Source organism: Tenrec ecaudatus, chromosome 10 (assembly GCF_050624435.1).
Source record: "Tenrec ecaudatus isolate mTenEca1 chromosome 10, mTenEca1.hap1, whole genome shotgun sequence".
Lineage (NCBI taxonomy): Eukaryota > Metazoa > Chordata > Mammalia > Afrosoricida > Tenrecidae > Tenrec > Tenrec ecaudatus.
Genome location: NC_134539.1, coordinates 73,082,552 through 73,100,272, shown reverse-complemented (window position 1 = coordinate 73,100,272; position 17,721 = coordinate 73,082,552). Strand labels below are relative to the sequence as shown.

General features: G+C 44.9%; 1 protein-coding gene across 1 annotated transcript in view; it reads right to left on the bottom strand.

The window, feature by feature from the left end:
- Positions 1 to 638: 638 nt before the first annotated feature.
- PTAR1 (protein prenyltransferase alpha subunit repeat containing 1) overlaps positions 639 to 17,721 on the bottom strand; it is a 63,521-nt gene continuing 46,438 nt past the window's right edge. The window contains exons 6-7 of the mRNA XM_075560556.1: positions 13,176 to 13,480; positions 639 to 11,405 (exon numbers count right to left, since the gene is read on the bottom strand). Of these exons, the coding sequence (XP_075416671.1) occupies positions 11,063 to 11,405; positions 13,176 to 13,480 (648 nt within the window). The 3' untranslated portion in view covers positions 639 to 11,062. The remainder of the gene's footprint in view (positions 11,406 to 13,175; positions 13,481 to 17,721) is intronic.

Genomic DNA, 17,721 nt, shown 5'->3' with positions numbered 1-17,721 from the left:
GAGTCGGAGTGGAGACCCAAAGCCCATCTGTGTATAACTGGACATCCCCTCACAGAGGGGTCACAAGGAAGGGACAAGTCAGCCAGGGTGCAGGACAGCACCGACAAAATACAACATTCCTCTAGTTCTTTAATGCTCTTCCTCCCCGCCCCACCCCAGCCCCATCATCTACCTTACAAATCTGGCTAAATCCACGCACGGACACTGGTACAGATTAAGAGCTCTCAACACGTGGAAGCTAGGACAGATAAACCTCTCAGGACAGTAATGGGAGTAGCAATATCATGTAGGTAAGGGAAAAGTAGGGGTAAAAGGGGGTACCGATCACTATGATCAACATATAACATCCCTTACCCCCCAGGGGGACAAAGAACAGAAACATGGGTGAAAGTTGACAGAAGATTGTATAATTTATAATTTACCCAGGGCACACAAGGATGGGAGGGGAAAAAAAGAGGAGGTGATACCAAAGCTCAAGTAGAAAGAAAATGTTCTGAAAATGATGATGGCAACATATATACAAGTGTGCTTAAACAATGGAATTGTGGATTATTCCCTAATAACATGATTAATAAAAGATAAAATGATTTATTAAAAAAAGAACACGTATAAAAATAAAATCACACTGAATACCCATATTAAGTGGTGAAAAGTTTACTTAGAAATTGCAAACATTTAGCAAGGGAAGACATACACTGTATTTTACATATTCTACAGAAATACAATTAATTTATAGCTGATTACATGGTCACATGACAAAACAAAACTAATTATAAAAAAGAATAGAACAGTTCATTCTTCTTTTCTTGCAACTTATCACAAATCAGTAAGTGTACCTGTCAGTACTGGAAGACAGTTGCATAGAAAGGAGTGTTGGTTGATACACGTTATTTTCTTAAAAGAACATAAAAACCAAATAGGTACAGACATCTAACTGACATGCAGTTTACATTACTGTTTTAAAAAAACAAACAGAACTTCATGAATACAAGTTTTAAAAATGTGTTGCTAATGATGTGTCGTCATTACCAGGACATCACGATATTTTACATCGCCTAGAAGTTCTTCTGCCAGAAATAATGCTTGGCGAATGGTTACATGGAGAAACTACTTCCAGAGAAAAATTTTAAATGAAGTCAAAAGAACACCAGAGTGGACAATTCTATTGGGCATGTGTCTCAGTATTCTAAGCAATTTGTAGAATATCACACGTTCATGCCCATCTCGCTGTGTTTTGTGCCCTATGAATGTGCTGACGGTCCAGTGGTCCTTAGGCCACATGTGGCTACCGAGCACTGGGAAGGTGGCCAGCCAGTCACAAGAGAGGCGCGTGAGGGCAAGGACACCTCGTGTCTCCCAGGTTTCGGCTAGGAAGGGAGACTGAAAAGAAGAAAGTAAAATCCCTCACTAACAATGTTCTACATTGATGACTTGTAAAAATGATCATAATCCTAAGACAGTGGGTTAAGCGGAGCTATTATTTAAGTTAATTGCCCACCTACCCTTTAACTTTGTATGTGGCTAGTGGACAATTAAAACCAGTTCAGGGGCACATGCTGTATTTCTACTGGACTGCGCCACCTTCAAGCTGAGCATCCTCCTTCCAAGCACTCGGGCACCCACGCCGGCAGCCCCGCCCGCCGAGCACAGTCTGCACAAACTACTTCCCGGGGTTATTTTCACCCCTCTGCATCCTGATGTAAAACGGACCCCCACAAAATACCTAACCCCCTTTCTTTAAAGGCCGGCTAGTGCACAGGGAAGCTAAAGGAAATTTAATTCAGAGAGCAGTCTGCGGGGACCTGCCTTCAGGGTCACCAGTGTGCCCTTGGCAGAATTCTCCAGCCAGTCGGGTAGGAGCTGCCCTACATATCCCCCCGGTATCTTGTCCATTTCAACACTAAGTACAAGAAAATCCTACTGCAGCGCGGAAGAGTGTGACTCACTGCAGAGTCCGTGTCCAGGAAGACCTCCAAGCAACAGAAAGTCACACATTTGGTGAGTTCCAACAGAGGCCAACTAGTGTCCAGGGGCCTTGGTTTTGTGTTTTTTAAAAAACAATTTAGAAGCTATCTTAAAAAAAGAAAAGAGCACTAACCCACTAATCTTTGATCTCTTTCCCCAGCCATGGATTTTTTTTAAGCATTTGTCTTGAGGGTATAGATATTTGACATATTTTAATACCTATTTTTCTTTTTTCCAACTCTAAGGTAATTTAAAAAGTGACATAAGCATGCATGATGCTATTTTCCTAGAAACAACAAACACTACAAGACAATACTAACAGTGGGCACCTCCCTTGGAAGCCCCCACAGCGGGCATCAAGAACCTGGTCAGGAGGCGATGACTACCCCGCACTCACACCACACACACACCGTGCTCCCCCACCTCAGGCTGGGATGTTCTACACCATGAGCTTTAGCAGTTTGCATCAGTTAAACGCTAAAATATTTCTGCAAGCCACACCTTACCATATTGATTCAAAAGCTACTCTGTCACGTATAAACTGTGCTCACTCATTTTAAAGATGTTCTGATCAAACAAACAAGTAGCGGTTCCACAAGGTAACTTTATCTTTTCTCACCATCAGACACTGGTAAGACATAGGACGCCAAGATTGAGGGAGGAATAAAAAGAGCCCGAACCAGATAATATTGTTTGACAATATAAAAACGGATTGCTAAAGACCACAGGTTGTTTCTACAGCTCAACAACTCTCTTAAGGTATTTGCATCATTTGCATTAACATGCACTGTACGAGGGGACGCGGCTTTACACTTGCCCACCTCCACACCACCAGACCTACTTAATATTTTATTACATGTTAATGACTCCAACCTAACGTAGTCTAAGGATCAAGTTGAATGATAAGATTGTTCCAATTCAAGACCTATGACTCTCTTAAACACACTCCTCACACAAAGGTGGTAGCAGGTCTTTCTGAGAGCGCACTGCAGGTTCTGGCGTCTGAGTAAGTACTAACGGAACACCCACTATGGCTGCATTCAGCCCGCACTCTCTCGTTAGCCAAGAAGGGAAAAAGAACATCCGCTCCAGGTGCAAGGCCACCTCGTGAGGGCGGGAAACTCCACGCGGGCACTGCTAACAGATTGTGGTACTGTTCAACGCCTAGGCATGCAAAGGTGCTATCTCCATGAAAGAAAGACAATCCAGTGCACAACCCAATGCACTACCCACGCGTTACAAAGATAAGCAAGTCTTCTGAAGTTTGCTACATTGCATAGTACTCTGATGGGAGGGATGGTTCCCCCCTAACACAGGGAAAGAAACCGGGTCATGATTCATATGAGGGGCACCACCCCCAAAACTGGACTTGCGCTGGGCAGAGAGGAGCTTTCATAGTGTGCATTTTTACCTCAGGTAAGTTAGTGCACCCAGTGGCATCACCTGGGAAGGGTCTCTCTGGTCACAGTGATTTTTTTCAGAAAAGTAGTTTTACTTGAACCTAGTTTTTTGTGATAGTCGATTTAAGATAAAAGCATGCAGCTGTGAAATTTTGTTTCCTGCTCTGGAAAATCTCGTAGAAACTGTTGTGATGCTGAACACAGCTTATAAGGACAGCACTGTGGGAATAAGTCAAGTGGATGCGTGGTTTTCTCGTTTCAAAAAAGGTGAACTATTTGTTGATTCATGACAAACCACTTTCTGGACATCCGTCAACTTCCCAAACGGATGAAAATGTGGGCTCGTGGTGCATTTGAAGTTCGTGCCACCAGGTCAGACTGTTAACCGAGCTTTCTATTTAGAGGTTCTGAAAAGATTGCGTAACAGTGTGGGACAAAAAAGGCCTGCTTTGTGGCAGGTGGGGGCTGGTTTTGCCACCCAACAAGGCACCTGCTCACGCAGCCATCAAAGTATGCTAGTTTTTGGCAGAAACTAGCAGGTCTTTTATGCACCACGCACTTACTCACCTACCTCTCTCAGTGCCACTTCTTTTTGTTTCCTTGAATGCAGAGGGACATGAAAGGACAGCGTTTGACGCCTTAGAAAAGGTGAAGGAAAAACGAGAGGGGTGCTGTCAGCCATCCAAACTTCTCAGAAGAGTTTGAAAAACATTTCCAACATCGGTCAGTGTAAGACATGAAAAAGTAATGATAATTTATAAATTATCAAGGGTTCATGAGGGAGGGACAGTGGGCAAGGGAGGAGGAAAAAAAGAGGAGCTGATACCAAGGGCTCAAGTAGAAAGAAAATGTCTTGAGAATGATGATGGCAGCAGGTGTGTAAATACACTTGACACGATGTATAGATGGACTGTGCTAAGAGTTGTATGAGCTCCCAGTAGAATGATTTTTTTTAAAAAGAAGAAAAATATTTCCAAGGATGGAATTGCAGATTGGACAAATGTATTAAATGTAATGGAGAGTACTTTGAAGGTGATAGGTTGCTTTGTAGAAAACTTTTAAATAAATAGCTTGGGGAGGGTGGATGGGGGGAGATTCTGGTTTTCTTCGGGCACCACCATTGTATATGGAGCCATTTACCCAGATGTCTCTGCATTTCAGGCATGTAGGCACTTGGGGGTCAGGTTTGCAACTGGGCTGGAAGGAGTTGGTCTAATAGAGAAAACTGCCTTAGGCGCATTTTAACAGATAGAAAAATAACTCTAGATAAAATTATTTGTAGAATCATTGTGTAAACCCAAACTCCAAATCTTACTTATTTATATGTATATATAAAAATATACATATTTTTGTACACACAAACATATCTAAATCTCATTCACAATGTTACACATTTATGCCTGCATTTACTATGTGTTTTAGGTCAAATGCTTTAGCTTTATTTTTCCCACAGCAACTAAATGTGTGGACAACACTGATAACCCAGAGATCGCCTGTGTTTAGTGTTCTAGTTTAGCTACCGTATATACTCGAGTATAAGCCACCTGAATCTCTGCTGAGGCACCTAATTTTACCGCCAAGGCTGCATTTGAAATGTGAACAGTTTGCGTGTATACTCGAGTATATACAGTATTTCCAACTGGAGTGAGCTTCTACAGAGGACAAGGCGGAGCCAGAGCTGTGTGTGGGCCTGCACATGAAGCAGCACTGTCTGCTCACTTTGGGAACAGGAACTGAGGAAGCCAAACAGATTGTCTGACTGGAAAACAAGAGTCTGTATTGGGCGCGACAAGATTCCAGACAACTGAGATTCAACACAAAGAAGAAACGATACAATCTCCCTCCTGCCCATAGAATACAATGCAATCACCATTTCCACAAATGACAGGTATTGGGGTCCGGCATCACAGAGCTGTGGGGGCAGAAGCAGGAAGCATTGAGGCAGGAGCAGTCTCGTCTATTTTCGCACCCGCACTAGAGCTAAAAAATATTATCTGGACTTAAATATGTTTTAAGAGATCTAACATATTTATCATATTTTTGCCTTTTCATTTTTGCCACCGAATATAAATTTTTTGCCTTAAATTTCCTAGCTCTTCTACCCGGAGGAGTAAGAAGAGACTGATGAAAGACATGTCCAGACTAGCCGTGTGGACCTTAAGATTATCCAGAGAGCACAAACTATACATAGCTAACGTTCTGGGAAGCACGCAGTTTCATCAGCAGGTTAGACTACTGCTCTAGTTACTTGTTTTCAGCCAACGATTTGGTTTTGTTGGGTCAACACGGCCTGACGGGAGGACAAATGCTGGGAGCATGAGGCTCTCCCCAGGACATGCAGCCTCTGCCCCAAACCCTCCAGGGTGACACTGGGTCTGCCCCCACCCCGCCTGCCACATTGCTGCCCTTTAGGAACATACATTGCTCAAGAGTTCTCTGTGAAGCACTTGGGAACCTTTAGCTAGATATTTTTATGAAAGCACAATCAAATTGATTTAGTACCTTGAAATAGGAATTCCTTACCCCCTCCCTTAACTCTCCATAAATACACCTAGAATGTCACGTGTACAATTTGATCTCAGTCTATACTCCTTGTCCTCCAGTATTTCAAAAGTCAGGGCCTCGTTTCTCCCCTTTCGGCTTCGGTGCGCCAGGCTTGAATCTGGGAGTGAGGGAAGCTGCTGCGATGGAGACCTCCGCCCGCTTGGCACAAGGGGCTTTTCTTTGAGGGCAGGGCCGTCGTTCGCCTCAGACACCGGCTACACAGGTGTTATGCCAGCAGTTTGAACCTGTGGGTCTCGCCGCCTTTGGGGTTGCCTAAATCCTAACAGTAGCAAAAGTACAGTGATGAAGTAGCAATGAAAATAGGGGGGCGCACAACCTGAGGAACTGCATGAAAGGGTCACGGCATGAGGACGGTTGAGAAGCGCTGTGCTTTGTTCAGCTGTGACCATGCACATGCTGCCCTCTAGGTGCGATGCCCCCACCCTCGAGGTCAGGGGTCGTGGGCACAGAAGTGGCTGCCTGAAGAGGATGGTGAGTGAAACGCGACACAGCAGCCTACCTGCCCGCAGCAGCCTCACGTAAGGAAGGAAGAGCCCATGGGGCAGACTGACCTGGCCTAGCACGGGGAATAAAGCAAAGGATGAATCTTCACAATCCACTGCTGGGTCAATCTCCCAGCAACTACGGCTTCTCTCCCTTCAGCAGAATCCCTCTGATTTTTGCCTGAACTTCAAATGCAAAGAACTTTGTTCCAAAAGAAGTAAGAAAGAAAGGCACTCGAATTACATTGTATACAAAGTTGTTTTTAAAGACACTGCGATGGTCAGTAAAACTCCCAGGGTCTGGTCCCCCCCCACACACTCTGCCTTTCTGACACTGAAGCTGCCTGCCTCCCTGGGAGCATTTTCCGCTGGAGGAGCGCGGGCACACTCAGCCCTGGGAGGCAGCTGCACTGTAGAAGGTTAGGCTTTGCACAGAGCTCCCCTGGAGAAACGCATTCAAAAGACATAAGGTTTGGTAGTTCCAAGTTTTAAAATACAAATTTTCTAGTAACAAAATTTAAAAGACTTCCTACAAAAGAAAAAAACCACATTATGTGACTCCCTTTGATTACTACATCTTCCTCCTCTTTTACTTCTCATGGAGACCAAGTGCAGAGATGGGCCCTGACGGAACCATGGTTCAGGTTCAGAGGTTCTGCGGTGGAGAGCCCGCCATGTGGAAGCCCCCAGCCCAGCCGCTCTGCAAGCGAATGCGGTGGCAGTCTGCTTCCGTCAAGGTGACAGCCCCGCTTGAAAACCTTCCGGGGCCTTTCTACTTGGTCCTGGCAGCTTGCAAAGTTGACTACAGGGTTCTGTAGCCCACTTGATGGCAACAGGCTAGTCCATGTACTCCTGATTTAGTACTTTCCTAAATTATGCTTTACACCTCTATCCGAGAGCGTATCTCGTGGTATAAAATGACTGGACTGACAATTTAAAGTCTTCGACCTGGGCATGAAGACACACACACACACACACACACACACACACACACACACACACACACACACGAGAATCCACAAGCATGAACTGACACAACTTGAACCTATCAAAACAAGACCGGGCTCTCCACTCCCGTAGTTACCGTCTAGGAACCCCACACGGGTGGCTCTATCCTGTCCTGCAGGGTCACTGTGAGCTGGCATCGACCGATCAACCCAGTGGTAGTGAGTCCAAGAAATGTTTGTTTCTACAGCTTTTATCACATAAGCACGACTGAAAGATTCAGTTGGGGGGGGGCAGGAGGGGTGACGCACACATTCAATGCGTTTAGTCATTCACGAGCCCTTTGCTTTATATTAGAACTGCATGACAGGAACAAGAAACATGACAGGTGGTCTGGGCCCAGAGCTTCTGAAGAGGTCAGAAGATGTCAAAGCCTGGAGCAGAGGGGACATCAGCATCCTCGGGCTTGAACAGGGTGTCCAATGGCCTTCAGGGACAGCACCAGGTCCACAGTTCAAGTTGGGGAAACAAAGGAGACACAAAAAGTGGCCATGTCCAGAGACAGAGCTGTGCAAGTTGGTGAAATCAAAGAATTTCTCCCGATGCCGGGCTGCTCTGATAGCCAACGGCTGTCTGCTAACATCAATGGACCGTAAGGCTTTAATGCAGGGGCCTCATTAGCTCTATGCAGTTCCATGCGTTGTTAATATATAGTAAGGGATCATTATAGCGCTGCATTTCTTGGCTGGGACTTAAACATGGTTAAACCTGACAATCACATGAAGGAAAAAACATCTAGATTTAACTAATTGAGTTCCCTCTAAATTTCCTGTCCCTGGAATGCATCGTTCACGCACAATCCACTGCACCACGCCATCCATCACCCGGGACCAATCTCCCCCTGCTCCAGTTCCTCATTCCTGAATTTAATAAAGACTTAATGAGGCTTCACAATGTGCAAGGCACACAGCAAGAATCTGGAAACATTGTGCTTCCAAAAGCAAACCAAACCCGCTGCCGTGGAGTTGATTCTGACCCACAGTGACCACCAATCTGTCCAGACAGCAGCTGGGCACCTTCGCCACTGCACCAACAAGCGGGGCTCCTTCCCCAAAAGGGGTTACACTTAAAAAGGGGAGAGGGGACAGCGAATGGATATTTACATATCTTATTGCTTTCTGCTTGTCAGTAGTATTCCTATTCCACAGGATGGGACGGTATGAAGGCTTTCTACTGGTTCCAGTGGGGGTCTAATGAAATGTTTGTCGATCTAAACTATCTTTTCCTTTCTAGTAACTAGACATTAAGCAACAACAACAAAAGCAAGCCCATGAAAACAGACAAGCTTTCCACTGTATGAATCCATTCTTTCAATAAAAGAGATACCATGCTACTCTTAGTGAGTTTATACATAGACCATTTGGGGGCCTGGACATACCACATGTTTTTATGTTAAGGAACATTTGAAACTGTAAGTTTAAAAAATCATGTAGCACACAAAAGTAACATACTAATAAGCAGCATCCTTTTGGATACTGACATTTTTAGTCCTTTCTGAGAACCTGATTAGGAAGACAAGGGAACACAGGTATTAAAGGACTGCATGGCTTCAGAAAGGGCGAGGTTAAGAGGCTTACGACACCAGACGGGCAGGGGGCTCTGGGAAGGTGAAAAGGCAACAAGAGCACAGCGCTCTCTGAAAGCCTAGCTGATGTTCCACAGGGGATTGACTATTTACAGGTACTCGCTCACACCAAAGCCTGCGAAGCCCTATGGCTTGGGATAGACATTGAAAGCAACGCTGAGCAAAAGTAATACTGAACGAAGCAGAGTTTTGGGAACGAGTGAGTGAAATGGGCTGAGCCTACTGATCCTCTCTGGGCTATTGCCTCCCTGCCTCCCATAGAAGCTCAAAGCCGCAGGCTAATGGCTTGATCTACACAGGTCTCGATAGAATCTGAGGTATTTGCTTCATGAGCATCTGGTCAAAATACACTCTGTACACAAGGGCATTGGAATTATGTTAGTGACAGCAATTAGTGTTCCAGCTATGCCCGACAAATGCTGTGTTTTCTTGTGTCCCAGAGAGGAAAGTGATTTCCACTGGAACCAGGCAGGGCCATTTTTCTGGGCTCCTCAGTTTAAGTTCGACATTTTGCCACTCAACCAAACTGTGATGTCAAGTAAAGGGCCCATTTTCCTTCCCCTTAAGGCAATGACCAATCCCAGAGTAGGATATAAGAGGTTCGTCTTTCCCCACCTACTGGTACAGGGGACAGTAGGCAAAAGTGGTGGTCACGCTCGTTTCTGCCACTGAGCCCCAGGCAGCCCCAGGCATCTCTCACGGTGATGGGAACATCCAGGGGTTGCTCTTTGTCAGCGGGCGTGCGTGCGTTTTAATGAGGGTGAAGTTCATCGCAAATAGGATGGAGAAGAGACTATTTTTAGTACACTGAAGATACTGCTTATTCCAGAATAAGGCAGATAAGGAAAAATAAACAAAAAGTAAAACCGACAAAACACACAGACAAACTGGGAAAGGAAAAAGGTAGCGTAGGAAAGAAAGACAGGCTTTTCCACAGGCTTTTCCACGGAGGCAATTACATTAGGATAGTGGGTGGTACCTGCCCTTTTCCCACCCCAGTCACCGACCTGAAACATCCAGCCCTTGTTATTGAAAAGATACAGTTGTAAGGTAGATACTTTGGTACCTCATCCCTGATAAGTTCAGTATCAAAGTTTTTTGTTTTCATCTTTAAAATAAAAATTAAGGAATTAATCTTCAAAGCTACTCTTTCCCCACTGGCTTTTGCCAGTAACCTTTCAACAGTCAGTTCACCAGCGCGTCGTAGGTCCTCCAGTCTGCCCTCAATAACGTAAATCCACTTAAAGAGGACGCTGCTATGGATACAGTTCTATGGAAGATGCATGCTTCCTCGGCGAACGTGGAAGGACAAATGTAAAGCAGTAATAGCTAAAATGGCATTCCACATTTTTTAGGAAAAAAGTATTTTGTAAGGGACAGCGTGAGTATTTGGGGCATATACCAAACTTGAGATAAAAGTAACCTATCAAAACTAGTAATAAAAATAAGTTTCGAGGCGTGTAATCACATAAGCTCTAAGAGCACTTGCTTTGTTCCTTTAAACAGAGCAGAATGGAAGCATACTGGCATACAAATCCCAGGACTCCGGACTCTGGCTGTGGTCGGTAAATTGAAATCCGCTAGAGAGAGAAATGGGGCCGCATTTTTATACAGCGGTCCCACGCAGTCATTTGTTTTTTAAATCAACAATTATATCGGGTCATTTTTGCATTTGTGTTTACCTTAAGCTACATCGGAGTATAAAATTTTAATTAAAAAAATCAAACAAGCACACACCAGCTTAGACGCAGCAGTAGCACTGTGGCAGGAGTGTGGAAACCGATGAGGAGAAGCAAGTAAAAAGCCCCTGTGAAGAAGCACCGAGGGCAAAAAATGTTACGAGGAACTATTTAATTCTCACTGTTCAGCAGGAGGGAACTGTACCCATTGTTTTATCCCCAAGGGAATGCCAGTTCTTAACACAATAAATAAAATGAGCTTCTAGGGATTTCTAACCTCAATATGGTTAGCCAATAAACAGTCCATGCAACTATGTCAGTAAGAAAGGAAAGGATATTGCACTAAAAGGGGACCTTGCAGGGCTCGCTCGTCCAGCCCCTTCACTGACTCAGAGTAACCAGCCACTTCCTGTAGGCATTGGCAAACCTGGCTTGCTCGACATTCCGGCAAGTGGACAGCACTTGATCAATGAACCGGTGCTCCATTTCCAGGCCCAAGGAGTCTGGAGCTGGGGTCCGCTTCAGGCGTTTGGTTTCCTGGGAATAGCCTTGCTTGCTAGAGTCGTTCAGTCCATCCACCTCCATTGCCTGAGATGTGTGGGGGCCAGCAGGGGTGAGCGGCAAGTCACTCAGAGTGCTCCCGGGGCTGTCTGCTGAGGACAGCTGGGTCACGCTGTGAGGAAGCCTCCCGTTTAAACGATGCTGAAGATAGAAGATGTGCCTCCTGGGAAAGGGAACACAGGGAACAAGAAACATGAACATCAACCACCCCACGGAGTCCGACTTTTCGGGAAAAACACAAGACTGGCGTTCACTCTGTCCCGTCTCTCTCTAAACCCTGAGCAGTCTGGGGGGAGGAGGAGGAGGAGGAGAAGGAGGAAGGGCAAAGAGCTGAGATGAAGTCCTTTGGCAACGGAACAAGCCCGTTTCACTGGTTTGCTGGTGAAAAAGAACACCAGCCCGGCTCTTCCAGCACATTCAGGATCGGGGCTGTTGTTCTTTGCTCATTACCGCAGGAAATCAGAAATGGGTCTTCACTCAATTTCTGTTGTAAATTATAAAACCAAATCAAGCCAAAATGGAACCTCATGGACATCCTGAAACACAAAGGGTGTAAGCAATGCCTCCAGAGGCCTAGTTTACAGGCTCTGCCCAGCTCTTGCTTTCTTTCCCAAGCACAGCAGCTCCGGGCCATTAGTCTTCTGATGTAGAAGCCAAGCGAACATCCTGACACAGCCACAGCCCCTGGAGATGAGCCGGGCTCTGGGCAGTGAATATGCAGACCTCCTCTGCTTCCTCGAATGGACGGCGGTCTCCCTGGCCTTACAATCCCCTGGAGGGACTGGGTCACAATGAAGGCCCGCGCACCTCATGTCCAAAAGGTGCAATTCAGTGAGGGCGCATCTACTGTGCATGCTAGCAAATAAACAACACAGGTTCTGAACGCCTACTCCTCATCGTTCTTATCAGCAACTGTTTGCCCGTAACAGAGACTATTCCCTTAGTTTCTCCAGCATCTGAAGAATATGACTCCAGGGAGGATCTATTAAACATAAAGAGCAGCTGAATTTTCTAAGGAAAATGGGTCAGCAGTGGGGCACGCACTGGCTTGTGTCATATATGGCCAATCCCAACTGTCTCCCCTTCTCGCTCCTCACCCCAGACCCCGCAGCTCATCTACCTACCTACCTACCTACCTACCTTACACACACACACACACACACACACACACCCCAGATTCAGAGAGTTTAGTCATCTGTAAAAACAACAAATCTGTAAGACCTTAACAACCTGCATCTAAGATCTTTCTTGAGAATACAGTAAAACGTGTCTTGGTTTTAGAAGGAAAGGAGAATCTTATACTTACAGATTTATTCCTGTAAGCCATGAAGTAGAATGTTTTTGTAAAGACAATGGTCTCAAATTAGAGGAAGACAAAAAAAATATATAACTAAGTGTTCACAAACCATCTCTACCATGAAATGTACTTGACTGTCAAAGGTACTCAGAATTCAAGTTACGTGGTGGTTGCTGACCCTTCTCATTCTCTTAGTCCTGTGTCCCGCTTACACCTTCCTTTAAAATGGCACAGAGGGTCCAGGAAGCTAGTTTATAAACCACTGGGGTCTTGGATGATAATGGTTACCTTCTTTGGGACCTAATCAATGGTTCCAAACCCCAACAGCATCAAAATTAGCTACTTGGGCTTGTTTGTCTATTTTCCAAGCACAGGTCTGTTCCTTAGCACCCCACCCCAGTATCTGAAATATCAGAATCTCCAAGGTGAAACCCAAAAGCCTATGTTTAATTTGGGAATACAGGCTGTTCTTTACAAAGGTGAGTGTCACCACTTAAGCCACAGATGAAAATCTGAGTGTAGAACCTTCGGGTATGAACCCAAGGGGCTAGAGGGGGCAGAAGTCAGATTTCAGGCCTTGTGGGGCTCTCCTAAGGGAAGACAGTTTTGCTTTGCAATGGGCTTCTCCTTCCTTACCTATGACACCACAGAGTCTCATGTCCTGGGTAGGTATCGATGAGATCAGTGGTGAATTCAACCTCCTCTTCTAGGAGATGAGGAAGATTCACTCTTGGCTCCTCTGTTGAAACTGCAGCTTCTTCATCTTTTTGGAAGACTAGGTCTGGCTCGCTTCTCGAAGGATTCTGGTCCAATACAGACCCATCTGGCACAGTTTGGCTAATCAAAGACTTTATCAAAAACTGGCGGTAGTGAAATCCACTGTGGTCGGACACGTGCAAGGACGCCCAGTGCTTAGTAGAAGACAGTTCATCAAGAAGAGTCTTATAGGGAAACAAACAAAGGGGAAGTGGGAGTGAGAAAGGGAATTTATAAAGTTCTTTCCCCAAAATGTTGCTTTTTTTTGGAGGGGGGGCACATTATTCCCACTAACATTATTGACTTCCTTCCCTCTTGCTGTGAAATGAGCCTATGGTTACTTTATGAGTTACCAGGTATTATTTGTAACGTACTGTCCAGTGAGCACAATGCTGCCACTTGGTAGACACACACTCTATCAATGCTGGTTTGCCCTTTCCCTTACAGATATTTAAGAAACAACCAACCAACTCCTTGCCACTGGCGATCTTAAGAGGACAGAGCAGAACTGTCCCCGTGAGTTTTGAAGATTGGGTACCTTTACTAGAGTTGAAAGCCTCATCTTTCTCCTGAAGAAGGGTTGGTGGTTTTGAACTGCTGACCCTGCAGTTAACAATCCAATGTGTAACTGACTACTCCGCTGTGGGTGCCTTACAACTGTGCTGCCGTTAAGTAGAGCCTCACCTCGCAGGAGCCCTGTTTAAGGAGCTCTGGTTGGGGGCACACTGGCTGCGAACTGCAAGGCCAGCCGTTACACCCACCAGCTGTTCCACAAAAGAAAGAGGAGGCTGTTTCTTTAAAGACTCAGGAGTTTATGCATTGAGTTACTAACCACAAGGTCAGTGGTTTGAACTCACCAGCAGCTCAGTGGTAGAAAGATGAGGCTGTTTACTACTGTACTTGGAAACCCAAAGGGACAGTCCTGCTCTGTCCTACAGGGTCACTATGAATAAAAAGACAGAAGACATGAAAAATACCATGGAATTTGGGGGGTATCTGTCATTCTTTTTTTTACTTTGGTTAATCGCATTCCAATGGGCACCCACAAAGAAAAATCAATTTAAAAAATGACATTAGTGCATTCATTTACAATTATTGCTGACATATAAGGAAAAATGATAAATTCAGAGGTTAATTTGATGACACTTCCTTTTAGAGTTAACAAATACCGGGGAGCTTCACAAAGTTTGGGGGAAGCCCATGATCTATTCCCTCCACTTTCCCACGGATTTTCTTACACCACCCTCCCCCCCCCTGCACGCACTGTGTGCTATCTGTTCAGCAAGAGCTCACGGAGATTCCGTATTGTCAGCCACAGCGCCACAGGACAGACCGTGTCTGGCTTGCTCATTGGGCAACTCGAGGAGTACAGTAGTACAATGCATTATAGGATTTTCTAAGCATTCAGATTTCCAGTACTCTCCTAAACTAAGGTAACAGCAACGATCAATGTGTTTCTGAAATAGGTAAAATTCAGCTGTGTATTGTTTGAAGCTCTGTGTCACTAAGCCTGCAGATGAGGAAATTTCAAATAGAATGACAAAAAGAAAATCAGCCATTATGAAAATTTGATCATCTGGCAGTGTCTTGGGGAAGCACCAAACCTATATGGATATTGATAGGTTAAAGGCATAAAACTGAGCAAAGAAAGGCACTACCAGCCACCAATGGACCTCAGCGTCCTCCAGGGAAGCCAAGGGGGCTTCGGGGGGAGACAGCCCCCCGGAAAGACAGTGCAGGTGCAACCACTACGGAAAGTTTGACGGTTATCCCAGAAGTTAAACACAGAATTGGCCCAAACCCACTGCCAACAAGTCGGTTCTGACCCACAGGGAGCCTCTGCTGACAGGGCTTTGAGACGTCATCCTTACAGGAGCAGGCGGCTCCATCTCTTCTGTGGGGGAGCTGGAGGGGCTGAACGGTGGCTTTTGTGGTCAGCAGCCCACAGTGCCTCCAAGGCTTCTTTAGAATGACGGCATGAGCCATCCCTCCCAGGCTTAGGTACAGACCCAAAGAAAACGAAATCAGATAAACACGCCCGCCGCATATGTGAATGTGCACAGCAGAATGAGTCCCGAGAGCCAGGCTGTGGAAGCAAGCCCAATACCTGTCCCCGGCTGGGTAGGCAACCTGTGGGACAGGCACAGAATGAAATCCCAGTCAGCCACAGCAGAGAATCAAGTCCAGCTCTATACTCTAACACGCACGCACCCGAGGGCATCATACGAATAAGGACAAGAAACCCGCCCCCAAAGAGAATACATCCGTGCTATGAGCCACGGCCGTCACAAGTGGGGCTAGAAAGCGTGTTAGTGGCTAGCAGGGGCTGGGGAAGTAGAACAGGCTGCAGGGGCTTACCACATACAGGGTTTCCTTTGGGAGTGAAAGAGAGGCTGTGGTTACACAGTACTGTCATGTATGGTATGAGGACGACCTTCTTGTTTAAATCTTGCCCTCTGCTGACCCTTCAGTGTTACTGTTGGGGATTTTTTTAGGTCTACCTTTTCACCCCCATTAACCTCTACAAGGTTTTAAGATAGCTATTCATCCTTAATGATTGCTTCCACCCCTGGATCTACCACCATCAGACGGGGGCAGGGCACAACATGTTATGAATAAAGGAGTGAATGGGCAATTTGATGAACGAAGTGTCTCCTAAAGGAAGACGTCAGGCTGTGTTTTAAATTGCTCCTCTAAATTCTTACGTGTTCACTCAGCCTTGCTGCTGAGGCTATGGCTGCCGAGACTCTGAGAAATGGAAAACAAGACCATTTACTTGATTACAAAGGTGAGCAACATAGCATCGGATGAACTTCTACCTGGGTGGTGGTGGAATTCAATCATTATGGAAGAATCAACCTGCAAGACAGTTATGCTCTAATGCACCCATTTTAATTTTGCATGGCTTCTACACACAGATAAAAAAGGGTATTTGATTTGCTTTAAAGGAACTTATATGACATAAAAACATTTAATTATTTTTATTGGATTTTTCTCTGTATAAAAATTGGAATTTTGTGTCTATAATTTTGGAGCAGAAATCATGTGCACATGAAATGTTAAAAAGAAAGAAATGTTTCCTACAAACTCAAGTTAGTGTCTTTAGAACTTGCCAGAACTACTTTCCCATGCTGGCACCTACCCGCTCGCTTGGTTTTCTTTTCTACAGCAGAGCTTAATGTTAACACATAGCGGGGATACACATTCATACAGACTTTATTCCACTTAAATTATAAACATATTCCCATGCCATTAATAGTTCTGTATGGCTTTTCAAAGTGCCCTCTCAGTAGAATATATATGTCCACTAAAAAATACATGCTAATGCCAGTGTTCTAAAAATCTTGTCAATACTCAATTCATTACATGAAAAAATTATATTTACATGGAATTTAAAATTAGGTATGTTTCCTGGTGAATAAAGGCAAATATCTTGTAGGATTTGCCATTTTTAGTGAATTGGCTGTTTCGCCCATCTTCTTTTATGAATTGTCTCATTTAATGGTGCTACTCATTACTGCAGATATTAAAGACAGAACTTGGCTTCTATTTGCCTTATGTAAAAATTTCCTCAATAGTATTGCTCAAGTTATTTTAAAAATTCATTTTCTTCATAAGCTTTTATTCCCCCTTTCCTTTTTTAAATAGATCATTTTATTGGGGGCTATTACAACCAACCATACATCACTTGTATCATGCACATTTGTACACGTTGCCATCATTGTCAAAATATTTTCTTTCTACATGAGCCCTTGGTATCAGCTCCTTTTTTCCACTCTCCCTTGTAACCCTTGATAAATTATTATTTTCATATCCTACACTGTCCACTGTCTCCCTTCACATTTCTGTTGTTCTGTCCCTTGGGGTGGTAGTGTTAGACGTCATTCATTGCGATTGTTCCCCCCTTTCTCCCTCTACCTTCCTCCTACCCGCACAGTATCACTACTCCCATTATTGTTCCTGAGGGGTTTAATCTGTCCAGGTTTCCACGTGTCAAGAGCGCTTACCGGTGTACATGCTCCGGTCTAGCTGCATTTGTAGGTAGAACTGGGGTCATGATAGTGGGGGGAGGAAGCATTAAAGCACGAGAGGAATGCTGTGTGTTTCATCAGTGCTACACTGCACCCTGGCTGGCTCATCCCTTCTTTGTGACCCTTCTATGAGGGAATGTCCCACTGTCTACAAATGGGCTTTGGGTCTCCACTCTGACTTCCCTCATTCACCTCAATGATCGTTTGGGTTTTCTGATGCCTGTTACCTGATCCTGTGGATGCTTTGTGATCATACAGGATGGTGTGTTTTTCCATGTGGACTGTTTCTTCCCTGATAGATGGCCGCTTGTTTTATTTCAAGCTTTTAAGACCCCAGATACTTTATCTGGTAATAGCTGGCATTAGCTTTCTTCACATTTGCTTATGCACCCATT